Source organism: Labrus mixtus, chromosome 10, assembly GCF_963584025.1.
Source record: "Labrus mixtus chromosome 10, fLabMix1.1, whole genome shotgun sequence".
NCBI lineage: Eukaryota > Metazoa > Chordata > Actinopteri > Labriformes > Labridae > Labrus > Labrus mixtus.
This window is the reverse complement of record NC_083621.1, coordinates 12,306,755-12,321,217: the sequence shown is the minus strand read 5'-3', so window position 1 is coordinate 12,321,217 and position 14,463 is coordinate 12,306,755. Positions and strand designations below refer to the sequence as shown.

At 40.8% G+C, this 14,463-nt stretch overlaps 2 protein-coding genes across 2 annotated transcripts; one reads left to right on the top strand and one right to left on the bottom strand.

Moving 5' to 3' along the window:
* Positions 1–466: 466 nt before the first annotated feature.
* On the top strand, positions 467–7,938 carry cfl1 (cofilin 1). The gene is made up of 4 exons (XM_061048326.1): positions 467–608; positions 3,929–4,239; positions 4,326–4,402; positions 6,947–7,938. The coding sequence occupies exons 1-4, from the start codon at positions 606–608 to the stop codon at positions 7,057–7,059; spliced, it is 504 nt and encodes a 167-aa protein (XP_060904309.1). The 5' UTR covers positions 467–605; the 3' UTR covers positions 7,060–7,938.
* A 1,522-nt stretch (positions 7,939–9,460) lies between these two features.
* prss23 (serine protease 23) lies at positions 9,461–13,391 on the bottom strand. Its single transcript, XM_061048325.1, has 2 exons — positions 13,042–13,391; positions 9,461–11,240 (listed from the first exon to the last, which is right to left on the bottom strand). The coding sequence occupies exon 2, from the start codon at positions 11,221–11,223 to the stop codon at positions 10,087–10,089; it is 1,137 nt and encodes a 378-aa protein (XP_060904308.1). The 5' UTR covers positions 11,224–11,240; positions 13,042–13,391; the 3' UTR covers positions 9,461–10,086.
* Positions 13,392–14,463: the final 1,072 nt, after the last annotated feature.

The window sequence follows — 14,463 nt, the reverse complement described above, 5'->3', positions numbered from 1 at the left end:
AGGCTACTTACGGCAGCAATATTAAATCTTATAAATTCACATCATTATAAAGGATTTGTTTGTTTATTCAAATAGCCTGCATAACGCTGAAAGCACATATTCCCATCATGCCCTCCGCAGGTCGTTTGATATGATTGTGCTGGTCACGCATGCTTAGCCTTCACAGCCAAATTAAATAAACTAATTAATATTAGGTGGCAATCTCAACGGGAAAAGATGAAAATTCAAGGCAAAATGTGCAAAATCAAAATATTAATACTGTTCAAGTAAAATGCATACTGTAAAATAATGTTTTTCAAGGTTTTTGAGCGTGTAAGATATTAAAATGAAGATTCATAATAATCGTATACGTTGTATGACCCTCTTTTACAATAAAAGTGAGGAAATTCATGGTAACTAGTTAACCAAGCAGGAAACACAAGAGCCAGACTGTTGTGGTGGTTTAGCATACATGCGCTTAAGCTCGTGCACGTTCCTCTGCGGGGCCGCGCTTCGGCTTCAAGGCGCGTTCACGCGGTTTCCAGTGTGTGAGCGAGAAACGAACAATTCATCATCACAGTCCATTCAGTTTCTATTCAGACGCTGACCTACACAGAGCTACAGCTATGGTAGGTGTTACATTGTTATTACCGTATTTTGTGGTGCTCTCGTTCGTTAAGATAACTTACACGTGCCTAATCTGAAGAAGTGTGTGGTCTTTTTATGTTTATTTTATAGATTTATTAGTCTAGCATGCAAGCCGGCTGTGTGCCGCAGGAGCTGCTGCTAACGCCGAGGCTAAACGAGCTCGTCTGTCTGAGAAGGCTGGTAAACAAATGATGCTTTATATAAGCCGCATTTAACAGTCAATACAGTCAGCCACGGTTTTTAAAACATTTCTGTGGTAACAAGCCGGGAAAAAAAACGACGGGAACTCAAAACAACTGGCGCCATTTCGTCCTTCTTTCTTGTGTTTCGCCGACGATAAAAAAAAAAAAAAAAAAAAAAAAAGCTACTCGTCTGTGCTAACCGTTGCCATGGCGCTGATCACGGCAACACTGCATCATGTTTCCGTTATTTTTTTTACCTCGTCGAAAAAAAACCTCCACTAATGAACAAGCGCAGCGCTGGCAGGTGCAGCAGCAGCAGCAGCAGCAGCCCTCGGGCTACCTTCACTAGCGGTGTGCTGCTGGCTGGTAGGTGCTTCAGCAAAGACAGACAAATGACACCCAAGTATGGCTGGCGCTAGCTGTGATTTTCTAGTTCTTTGTCTGTACGCAGTTGATTTCAGACGCTGTCTAAATACGCAATCCAAATTAGGTCATTCCCTCCCCCCCCCACCACCACTACCCCCCCTGTATCATTACTAAGATAATTTGAAGGGTTTTGAACGAGTTGCACTGTGGCACTAAATGTGTGAAATCCTTCTGAGTCGAGCTTTGCCTTATATAGCAAGCTAGCGGACACATGTGCGTGTTGCTGCATTCGTGGCCCCACCCTGAATTTGGTGCAAAGACCAAGTCGATTGTTGCCCAATTAAAATATTCTTACACTCAAGATTTGACTCACTGCTGTTGTGCTAAGTCGCAGGTTTGCAACGTGTGCATTCGGTTCCTGTTAATATTTGACGGTATTTTCCCACCATTACATAATATTCAGCTTTGGCAGTGTTGGCTCCGCTAGCTGAAGCTAACGGGCCGCTGTCTCAGAGGCTCCATGATTGTTACTGCGCATCTCTATTAGCTGCGCATCTATTCACACACGCCCATCACGCCATTAGACTTTAGTTTTAAAGGGTGTAATCAACAGATGCCTGTTTTCATTGTACGAGCTAGTCATTCAACATAAAAGCAGCATACAGGTTAAGATACGATAGAGTATTTGTCTTATTTTGTGCATTGTTGTAAAAAAAAAAAATAAAACCCTTTTTTATAAAGCACGATAGTTATGTAAAATAAATTAATTAATTCAGTTTTTTTGTCATTTATATGTAGTTTTGCTGTTGAGTGCACTGTTAACATCCTAACACGACTAAATCTGCCATTTGCACACTTTGTCTTTGCAGTGTAAAATCCACAAGGCCCCGTTTGCTTTATGAGATTTACCTGTGCTATACAAGCGTGATGCCTTTACTTTGTGAATTCAAGTCTTACTGTATAGCAAGATTTGTATGGACTCAGTTTAACATTGGAAAAACATCATTTGAAAGAAAAAAAAAAAAAGACAGCTGTCACTGTGGTGATGTTTGCTTGCTATAATAACAAATGAGTACTAAAAATAATTCTCTGTAAAACTAGGCCAAAGCAAGTAAGTGTGAAGAAAGAAGGGAGAACAAAATACTGAATGTTTTCGTCTCTACAGAAATACATAATGTTTGCGTAAGTTTCAGTGAGACATGTGTCAGCAAATATTTCTGGAGCAGACTTTTATATCATTTCCGTGTTCTCTTCAGATCAGGGCACGGTTCTTATTTTATTGGTGTGTGGGTAAAAGGAAGTGAGTTAGTTTATTTATTGGTTAACTATTACTCTAAATTGACTGTTATCTTGTACAGGTCTTTAACGCCCTGGGCAAACATACACTGCTTGCCTGGTCTGCTTTGCAGTTGGGCTCCTTTTCAGTCTTTCCGGACTTCTTACTTCCTCCTCATTGTTGTCTCTTTTTCCATTGACACTGCTGAAAGATAGCTTTTTTTTCTCCCATCTTGTCCTGAGACTGCAATTTTCTGTGATGCCTTAAACAGAGTCAGAAGACCTGATGAGAGAGCTTATGGAGCAGCTGTGACTCTGCGACCTAACTTGTGTTCTGTATCTCTACAGAAGCCCCATTGTCTGTGACTTGACCCTGCTCTGAATTGCTTAGTTTCTGACCACACCCTCAACCACATGGTCCTCTTTATGGTAGAGATACATGGCTGCTCCCTTTGCGCTCAGAAAAAAAGCTTATGTAAAGTTTATACTTACGCACAGTACTTGAAATTCACGGTGTCCCGTTGTCCATGACAACAATAGAAATGGCACCTGTACACAAAGATTCAAAGTCATTACACCTTGGCATATAAATCCTCCTTACCAGACCACCTTGTGTGGAGAATTCCTGCAGTGTGTGCGTGCTGAAGTCACATGCTGACCTCTCAGCCTTTCCTGTCTGTATGTACTGTGGTCAGCGCCATAGGCCTTTAAATATAAAGGCAACTGTTGCATCCTTCAAGCTTATTGTTAGAGTGACGTCAAACTGCTTTTATTATCCTCTGTCAAGTTTTATTTCCCAATCTTGGAATATTCAAATTTATTGGTTTGTTTAACCAGCACTTCAAAGATACTTAAACATAAATAACCTTCAAAGGTTTCTATTTCAAAAGACGTAAACCAGTGACCCCAGTGGTTACTGATGTTAAACTTACACAAATTAAACAAAAACTACAATTACAAATTATCTTTTTCTATGCAAGCTTTTTATATTTCCATCATTGTGTTACTATCAATAAATTGAAGGGTATCAAAACACATTCATATTTCCAGGCATAGATTTCATGCGTTATACTGTTGAGGTTAGAACTTCTTCTTTTTTTTAACCTTCATTTACAAACATGTAATTTTGTCTAGCCTATCAAATTACTATTATGGGGATATTTAGGACTCTATGGTATGAGGAACATTTTGCAGATGTTTTCTTACTTCTACAATTCTGAGTTATTGTTCAGGTCATCTCTGCAGTGCTACAATTCCCCCCCCCCCTCCCCCCCCAAAAAAAAAATAGTTTATGCAATTTTTATATTGCACATTGAGCTTTGGATAATATTTTAATACATTTTGCAGGCATAGTTGTACATCATATAATTTGTTTGGTTTTTAGGTCATTACTAGCATGGGTAGTTGACGAAAAAGCATTTGCTGTGGGAAATCTTGAATCCATAAAGCTCTGAGATAACAGAATGTTTCCTACACAGGCCTCCGGTGTGAAAGTCACAGATGAAGTTATCGCAGTCTTCAACAACATGAAGGTGCGTAAGGCTCAGGCGAATGAGGATGAGAAGAGGAAGAGGAAGAAGGCTATTCTGTTCTGCATGAGCAAGGACCTGAAAAACATTGTTCTGGATGATGGCAAGGAGATCCTGCTGGGTGACTTGGGAACCACCGTCCAGGATCCATACCAGCACTTTGTGAAGATGCTGCCCCCAGATGACTGCCGCTACGCCCTGTACGACGCCACTTATGAGACCAAAGAAACAAAGAAGGAGGACTTGGTCTTTATCTTTTGGTGAGACTGCTTATTATTCAAAATTTGAATGTTTTATGACTGCCATTTAGACATTTGGCTAAAATCATCTTTCTCCCCTCTCCTAGGGCTCCAGAAAATGCTCCCCTGAAGAGCAAGATGATCTATGCCAGCTCAAAAGATGCTATCAAGAAGAAATTTGAAGGTAAACAGCATTTATAAAGTTTAAGTCTCAAGGCTACTAGGCTGCAGCTCGTGCAGAAGACCCATGTTGACTAGCCATTTGCTGCGACTGTTAGGGCTGGGTATCATTAGGATTCTCAGAGAACCTATGTTGTAAATTGTATAAGGAAACTTCTTACCATTACCAAAAAGTTTAGGTTTACATTAAAAATTGACCCCAAAGCAGTTACATGAATGTACTTTTTATTTAGTCGGACAACAGTTAAGATGGAGTCCTTGTCGTGTGGCTAATTTGAATTTACCTTGTCTTAAAAACTTCCGACACGAGTCTCCTCCCATCGACTATATAATCTCAGGTTATGGCGACTCTCTCTGCCAACTCAAGTGAAGTTTCGACGCTGCCTTTCACCTCACACAGTTTTGGGATGACCACTTCACTCAAATATTTGCGTGACGGTTACACGTAGCATAGCTTAAATATATCAAGCCTTCGAGACAGACGCTGTCGTATATTACAAAAGGAATGTCGTCTTGCATTATGATTAATAACAAATAGAAACGTAGGCCATAGCTACTAACAGTAAAATCCACCCGCTTTGTCAGGTTGCCGGCTTTCCGGTGATAACCCCAGTGTGATGCTGGGACATCCAGAGGCTTTTCTATCCCACTGAGAACATCAGTGTATATACAGTGACTTCCCAGATCCAATACCCCCAAAAATTAATGTGGTCTGGTCGTTGAAGAATACATTTTGGCAAAATTGTGTTACTTCTGTTAGCTATCTCAGCTAACGCGTACACAGCAATCTTGTTTTGGTCTGTGGACCAATCAGAGGCCGAAACCGCAATCAGCTGACATGTAAGGGCTAATGAGAAGCCAGTGCAGCCTGAAACAGACGTCCTAGCCTGCTCACAACACAGAAATCCAAAAGACTGACTTGAATGGACAGGGGGGAAAGGGAATATAGCCTAATAAAAGATTGACCAGTGGATTTTATCAATCAATATCAGATCACTCAAATGAAAAATTAATTTAAATCAGAAATTAAACCTAGTCCTAGTGACTTTGTTGTGCTTTGAGAGTCTTCTAGAGGGAGAGACAAAAATACACGGCTAGAGATAAACAGTCACAACGAGCAATACTAATGGCTACAATGCCTGAAACAATGCTAAAAGTATGTTTTGTATTAGTAAGATCAATTTAAAGCTGCACAAATCCATACCCACTGTAACAAACACAAGCAACTAGCCACTGAACATAATGCATTTATATCAGCTAAAGAAGTAATTGTAAAGGATTACACAGTGATTTAAACATAGCTAAAAATAATTTAACTTAAGTTTGTCATGTGTCCAAAAACCTACTACATAAGATTCCTATGTTTCATGTCAACTTGATTTTTAAATATAAATTTGAGAAAATTCAAAGATGTTACACTGCCCCCATGTGGACAAAAACAGCTTAGAAATCCCTGAAAAATTAAACATTTTCCTTTAATTAAGATAACAAACCTTTATTATCCCACGATAGAGAAATGTAGTGTCACAGCAGCAAAGTGGAAGGATAGCCAAAAAAAGGACACTGGGCACAATTAATTTACCATCCCTGAACTCATAAGTCACAATAATTTTCTTCACTTAACTCTAGACAAAAGCCTTAAAATCAACAAATGAAAAGCTCTTACCAAAACACAAATCTGATATTTGCGACGAGACTGAATAGTATAATTGGATTAAACTGTCTTTAGGCTTGAGCGCAATCTAGCGAGTTAGAAAGGCAGAGAAAAGTTGGTATGCTACAGTTTACAATAACAACATTGATCTGAGCTGTCTTGTGGAGAAATCCTGCACCATAAGTGTGGCCGTAGATGTTTAGATGTGACGGGAGAGATTTTAAGCCTTAACTTTGGGCTAGGTACTTTCAAAATCTTACTCTTGCAGGTTTCCCCAGCATTTCCTGCCCCAGCTGTTAAACCTATCAATAGTTTTTAACTTTAAGTTAAGAGAAGTAGTTCTTCAGAAGTCCAATGTGTCCTTACTTCATGTGTGCCGACTGACAACAGGGGCCTTTTTTAGTGTTCTGCATCTTGGTCCATTACCCAGTGCTGATACTAGCTATGCTTTTATTTAAAATAAAATGTGGAGCATCAATTCTTGTGAAGTTAAAGCTTCCATCTTTATGGCCTTAAGTATCATCATGTCGCAAGTTTAAAAAATAAACAAAAAATGTCATTCTCCACATTCTGTTCAAAATCAGTTTTGTCTGTTTTTTTATTTTAAACAATTTCTAAACTATAGAAAGTGTGACTATAACCTTTTAAGATGAGGTTGGCATTTTCAGAAATACTCAATAACATGGAATGCAAAAAAACACACCTGTAGGCCGCTTCCTTTTTCAGAATGAAACGACAAAATATTTGTCAGCATCCACCATATAATCTTAAAAGGATTAGGTCATGACATCGTCCTACTACTTTAACATTTATTGTAGTTATGAACCAGTGAGATATATGTCTCTCAAAATTAATCCAAGATTGTAACGACTTTGTTTTGTTTGCTTTTATCAGGTATTAAGCACGAGTGGCAGGTGAACGGTTTGGAGGACCTCAAAGACCGGCACACCTTGGCAGAGAAACTGGGCGGCTCGTCGGTAATCAGCCTGGAAGGATCCCCTATATAAATATTACCTCCCCTCTCCCTCTCTGGCTTCGATCGAGGCCTGTCAGACACATCTGTGGGGTTTAGCTGTTCATTCCAGTGTGGTTTGGAAAGGGGCAAAAGCAGAATCAGCACCATTTTTCGGGACCCTCAGGGTGGGATACTGTGGGTGGGTTTGGGGTCAAGTGACAGACAAAAGAAACAAAATGAAGAAATTTCACAAATGCAGACTGTCATTCAAGTTCACGCAACATACAAAAAAAAATGAACAAAACACTTAATAAGAAAAACAAAGATACAACTGAGGAAGGATGATGAAGATAAACTTTAAAAAACATAATGTTCATGTTTAAGGACAGGGTTTTGTTCTCTCTGGGTTCCATTTGGATGATTGCAGAGAAAGGGACAGGCATCAAATTTTAGTTACCAACCATAACAATTTGACACATTTTTGTTCCAACTACATTTTTTTTGCCAAACTTCTAGAAAAGTTTTGTAAGTGTGTAGTTGAGACTAGTTGTAGTATAAACTAATTCCCTATTGATTGCACAAAGTGTATCAAACCTTCTCGGGGAAACACGGTTAGATACATATATTTTTCTTTTTTGTTTTGTTATTCCATTGTTCTCACTTTTTTTGAACATGCAAATTCCCAAACTTGAGTGATTCCTTTTCATTTCCAGTTCTTGGTCAGAAAACCATGGCATTGATGTAGTAACAGACAACATTCCTTGTACTTGTTGAAACCAGGATCCTCTTGATTTAAATCTTTGGTGTTATGAAGGTCTGATGGGGAGCGATGTGTATGTGAAAGACCAGCGGTCAGAGTTTAGACTGAATATTGAATGGTGGATGTTTTGTATCGTCTCCTTATCTCTAATAAAAAGCACTAAACTACTGACTTGTTCTGCACTTTTCCTACTTGTTCTTATTACAGAAAGACTGAGCAATGGTAGATGAGGGACTTAAAGACTTGTAAGAAGAGCCAATAAATCAATAAGCAGTACAATGGGTTAGGATGGCATTTTATAGGGATCCTTCAAGTTTGTTAAAGGAATGACTGAGTGACAAGAAAAGGGAGGGCAACTCGAGGCTTCACGGGAAGACTTTCAGGAACATTTAGAAAGGACCCGTTCTGATACAGGAAGTAACTGAGAAATGATATGCCATGGATATGTATGGATGTTAGCCCACCAAGATGGAAGGTTTAGTTGATACCGCAGTGCAGACAACAGGTATCCCAGGTTTTGCAGGGTTCATAGAAATTTCTAACATGATATGGCCTTTCAGGCAGAGAGTTGGAGAAAGGGGATTTAACATGGTATTTTAGAACTGGTAAATGTATTTGGTTCAGTACCATACTGCTTCATTTGGAGTGCGTTTAACCTTTTTTAACTCCAGGGGTCGTTGTAAACTTGGTAAAAGCATACTGCAAAGGGCTTCCCCTATTATCCACTACAACACAAACAAACACAGACTGTAAATATAAAGGGCTAGACGTGTAGTGTAAAGCACACTTATGGGACACAGCACGCTACCACCCTCTACTGGAGGGACTGCGAATCACACATTGACAAACTACACAGGTCTGTAATACACTGCACACAGAATCACCACACGATGGAAAAACCACTCGGCTGCCCCGAAGAGATAACTGTACCCCGCTACGCTTCCTCCCCCACTTGAACACATAAAAACATTATCAAAACACACGTCAAAAACAGGAAGGTAACAATGCAAACGTTAAGAGTAGGCTACTCAACTTGACCTGTCGGAGAGACCCCCCCCCCGCCCCCGGGGCCTTGGCTTGAGACGTCGTCCAACTCCCCGCGGGAACAGGCTTCGCTGCACGGCGTGTGGGTGGACGGAGGCCACGGCACTCTCTACACCCCGGACCCTGACTATCTGAGGGAGGTATCAGAGCTCCCCTTCGTCGTCCTAAAGCCCCAAACAGCTGCGAACGACGCCCTCCATCCCTAAAATTTGACGGGTGCTCCACCAACGACTGCCACAAAATCAGTGGTCAATCAGCTTGGGCTCTCAGTCAATCAGTCCAGCTCTGAGTCACATCACAATACTTTTATTAGAACGTGTAGTCGTCCTGTAGGTGTCACAGAAATAGACATAAATGCCCATTACTAGGCCTGAAGCTTATTTTGAAGTTTAGCCATTTGATCAACAATACTAAGAGACCCACTTTATAATCCTGAAAGAATAATATTTAAATATTGACACCTTAGAAGATAAAGCTATGTTTTTTGCACTCTGCTTTAAGATATCTCATACAGAGACATTTTTAAACTAAATGGCGTAGCTGTGTGTTCATGCCTGGTGATTAGGTTCATGCTGCAGTGCCTCCAATGACCACAAGAGGACAACCCAACACCATCCGTGAAACGAAGTAAAGACAGTTAACTCACACACTTGTTAGAATAAATCTCTGTTTATTAAAATATATCAGGCATTTGTCAAACAAAAAAAAATAAAATTAACACTCTGTGTCTCCAATCCACACTAAGAAGGGCAAACTGCCTGTGGACATGTTGAAAAAAAATCATCAGTGGTTTCAGAGTTTCTGAATAAAATTAACAATCCTTAAAGAGCTAGAATAATTTCAGACCGTTTCCCTGAAAGTCAGAAAAGAGAGCACAAAATGTCAATCCATAGCTGGAAAATAATCTGGTGTTACTCATACAAAGGAGGAAAGTTTTTTTTCTCTCTCTTGTAAAAGTGGCTTCTGTTATTAATTCTGTGGAAACACTGACTGTGTTATTAATCTGACTGCAGGCTGAAGCACATTAAAACATGGCGTAGTGATGATCTCACAGGCAGAGGGAAAACTTATACACAGGAGAGACATGACGAGGGAAAGGACCTAAAAGTAGATCTGCTCTACTAGTGCATCAATGGCAGGTGTTTTGCGTATGGATTTAATCCTGTTTCACTCGTCTCTCTTTAAAATATTTAATTCTATGTCTTTAATTATATGAATCTGTGTGTTTAGTGATTTTTTTTTGCTTTATTGTCCTCCATGTTTTTTATGTCCTTCTCAGTCGTGGACACAGTCTAGTCGGTTTCCGTGCACCCAGTAACAGATCTGAGCAAACTTGAGAGGAGTAATCCGCACGGCCACATTGTAATTCCGGTTCTCCCCGTCTATCTCTAACCACTGATGTCCAGAGAAAATACCAATGACCTTCCTCTCCCAGCGCTCTAAGCTGTTGTCCCACACTCTCCCGTACACCCCTGACCCGCTGGCTCCAGGTCTGGCATCGCAATGCTGATAAATCAGGTCACTCGACTCTTCTTCTACTGGACAGAATCTGTAGACTAGCTCCCCAGATCTGTCGCTGTCAAATCCGGAGAAATGGATTCTCTTCCCTGCCAGGTCATCAGAGGAGGGGGCCACAGAGAGGCGCATGAAAGGACGCCGGTGGGGCCACCGAAGCTCCAGCAGGGCGTAGTCAAAGTCCATGCTGACCTCCTGAGGGCCCTGGATCCAGCCCTTCGGCACCCGGGTACGTCTTACCCTCACCCAGCGGATCAGAGGCTTCTTGGAGGAAGTGAGGCTGTCTGCAGTGCCGTTGATTGACGGAGGAATCAAGAAGCCCACCCTGAGCTTTCGAGCTCCCTTCACGTAATCTTTCCCATCATGCACACAGTGGGCAGCCGTGAGGACGTGCTGCTGGGACACAAGAACGCCGGTGCAGCCGGTGGAGATCCGCACCGCAGTGGAGAACGGGTAATCCAACAGGAAGTTGTCACCTTGAATGTTAAAACGTCCGTCTGCTCCGTAGATTTGCCGCCGCACGCGCCTGCGTCTTGGCTTCAACCTCCTCTGTGACGGTTGATCGGTGTGGGCTTCAAACTCCTCCTCGCCCTCCACATCCACAGTGGTGAGAGTGCGGGAACCGTCAGCGTACAGCGTCTCAAAGGCCAGCTTCTCCTCAAGCTGCTCCCTCTGCGCCTCCTGCTCTCCTCGGTGGAGGCAGCTGGAGTTGCAGTGGGTGCCGAAGTCTAGCTGAGTGTGAGCGCTGAAGCGAGAGCGTAGAAGAGGCATGGGAGTGTGAGGGACCAGTGTGGGAACGTGGACAGGAGGAGGGTGTAGGGAGGACACGGTGAGAGGGAGCAGGAGCTGGAGGAGCATGAGCAGGTAAGTGAGGAGAGAGCTCTCACGTGGTGTCATTGTGGTGATGGAAGTCTCTGCAACGACAGGAAATAATCACCAACACATAAGAAACACAGCTTATTAATTGCTACATGTTCGTGAAGAAAACAACATTGGAAGCATTTGCACACAAACTAATCTCACATAAATCTTTCACAGTTGATCGTTAGCTGTAAATCGCAGCGATTGTGTGAATGAGGTCAGCTGGCAAAATCTTATTTTGCAACACAGAGTTTCATCTGAAGCTGCAAGGCAACAATGGACTTCTTGTTCCTACATTATAGATTACCAAGAAAATAGGATTTTAGCCTGAATGAAACAAACAAGTATTTGGATGTTGGTTTGGCACAAAACTTGCAGAGAGTTGCAAAGAAGGAAAAGAAAAATTAAAAAAAAATAATAAAATAAATAAAAGAGTAAGAAGCATAACTGAGAACTTAAACAAAGCTGAGAGGTTGGAGTGTAAAAGAAATGCAGTGTTTTGATTTCTTCATATAAGAATGTGTTCAAAGACATGATTTAAACACACACATACTGATTTATTATGGACTGAATAAGTGAAAGAGAGGGTTGGATTTTACAGCATTAAGCCTCCAATTCCATCTTTGTAGAGGCTCAGAGCTTAGATGTTGTTTTCTGTCAAACATTAACTACTTCACAGTGTGCGTGGGGCTTTGACGGCAGATAAGCAGGCACAAGGAGATACTTGATCCCCTCTAAAGTCTGTGGACCCTGAGGCACTCAGGTGAAAAGTGAAAAGAAACAAGTCGAGGCACGGCAGGAGAACAGAGGATTACTCCTAACAAAGGGCAGGGTTGAGCCTGTCCACACACCTATGTGCTGCACCATGTAACTCCTCAAAGAAGAGTGAAGGCCCCCGTAAGCAGAGAGAGTACAAATTTCACTCCTTGTTGATGTGTCAGATACGCGACAGGCGTGGCAGACACTTGCACATGATCTTAAGTGGGAAACTGACAGGTGAAGAACTTTGCACTCAAGCCCTTTGTACAACTTATTTAAACAAAGTATGTATTTAAAATCAAATTATGAGGCTTTATTAATCCAACTGAGAATAAACTGATCTAATTATGTGATGAAGAAATGTTGGGACGTAAAGCCATGAAATAACAATGTTTTAAGATTTAGAACACATTGTCAGACATTGAAACTCAATTTTCTAAACTCTGAAACAAAAAAAAAGTTCTTGAGGATCATGAGGATCATGACAAAAAAACCACACACAGTAAAAATGATCCATGTGTAGAAGATTAAATGACACCACATGAAAATGTAGGGAAAGTGTTTATCTTTTTTATTCTTTCTTTTTCTAAATAATACCGCAGCTTTGACGTAGAACAAACCAGTATTTTGTTTTCTTAAGAAGCCGGTATTCAAAACACTCCAGTGTGATGTTGTGAGGCATGAAAGACTCCCTGTGATCTAATCTTCTCTTGTATATTCATGCTGCAGACTCGAGTGAAGATCAGCTCTCTAAACTGGCTATAACAGTCTATGTTCTGCTCCCACAAACATCTGTCAGACAACAAAGAAGCACAGGTTCTCTTTCAGGTTAAGGTGGGAGGAATAAATTAACCAAGGCAGTATGGAGACGGACATAAGGAAAGAAACACCTGAAACCCTCTGATACGTGTGGTTTTTTTTATATTTAACTGTGTTTTTCTTAGACATTTGGAATGGTTAATAACCCAACACATGTCCACAATAAGACATCGACTGATGCAAGTAGCTACTAGTAGATGAAACAGAACTAAAACTTCAAGCATCCATGTATACACAACAGTGTAAACAATGCCCAACCTCTATTTAATAAATTACCTGCAGATTAGTCGATGGTCCGTGTTTACATCCCTGTCAAGTTTTCCTCCTCATCAGTCGACTCCCTCAGGATAACTTCCCAGGTTTTCCTCATCATCTCCGGTGACAAGCAGGTAATCTTCTCCCTCTCCACTCGTGATCCTCAGAGGGGGGGGGGGGGGGGGACCCTGCTCGCTCTTTCACAGAGACGCACAAATAAAGCGCCAGACGCTTTGTTACTCTGAATGTCCGGAGCCGTCAGCTCTTCTTGTGAAACCTGCTCAGCTCACACTGAGAGAGCCACAAATAAAAAAGAGTCCTGTGTGAAAAGAAGTGTTTGCTCTCAGTAAAGCGTCCTGCCTCACGGCCCTAAAGCCCCGCCCCTCTGAGAGGACACAGTTCAGCTATCTGAAGTGAAGGAATACTCTTCATAATAATTAAAACAGGACACAATTAGATTTCAGCCAACCAAACACATACACAGAGAAAGTATGTTTTGAAAAAAGTGTTGAAATAATTAAGCCAGGCTTATTAGTTTGTGAGGCTGTTCAAAGACACAAAACATTGATTTGTAGTGTTTGTCTTTATGATGTTTTTTGAATAGCCTGTTTGTTTTTTACATTTGTTTTTGCAGTGTTTGATGTGTTAGGCCTAGTTGCATTTATTTTCAGACTTCTGCTTTTTTCTTTTTATTTAGCATCTTTCTGAATAAGGTGATTTTCTTAATATAAATCATTTTGGCTGTTGCTGAGGCTGTGCACTTGATGGCCAGTACCAACTAGAACTAAATACAAATTGTAGGCTGCTGCATGCTAATAGTTAGCATATAAATTAGCACTTGATACAAAATACAGCTGAGGATTTGGAAATGTCATTATTTGGTTATGATACGAAATATGTTGATCAAATTTAAAAAAAAAATGAACTGTTGTGCTGGAAAGAGGAGTCACCAAAGTAATAACAGTTCATACCAGGATAGTATGTCGTCTATAGCAGGCTACAAACTGGAGAAAAATGGAAACCCATCTACTGCTAAGAAAATTATTCAAAGCCACTAAAGCAAGGGAAGCAAGACAATTTGACCTTTGAGGATCCTGCTTTTCTCTATTTCTGTTGCTCCCTTTTATCCCCCTCTCATGGGAGATCAAGTTCAGGCAGATTACTGCTCATAAATTAGTTTACTCAAGGGTTGTTCTTGTTTAAAGGAAGCTTCTCCTTGCCACAGTGCCAAGTGCTCACTGATGAAAAGACTAATGTGGGATGTTATGTTGTCGGCCTTTAATGTATGAAATTGTACCACATTCTGTTAAATTTATTTTAAAATGTAACTTTAAATAATTTACTCCTCCAGTGGTCTCTAAAAACTCTGCACTCAGAAATGCAAATGTAACAATCGTATTTTTTCATAAAAAGTTTGTCCTTTACCCCAGTTCAAAAAGATGA

Excerpts from the sequence above, each read along its gene's own strand:
- cfl1 (XM_061048326.1), top strand. Across the intron at positions 4,240-4,325 it reads GACTTGGTCTTTATCTTTTG|GGCTCCAGAAAATGCTCCCC; the intron begins GTGAGACTGCTT and ends CCCCTCTCCTAG. Across the intron at positions 4,403-6,946 it reads TATCAAGAAGAAATTTGAAG|GTATTAAGCACGAGTGGCAG; the intron begins GTAAACAGCATT and ends TGCTTTTATCAG.
- prss23 (XM_061048325.1), bottom strand. The coding sequence starts at position 11,223 with ATGACACCACGTGAGAGCTCTCTCCTCACTTACCTGCTCATGCTCCTC.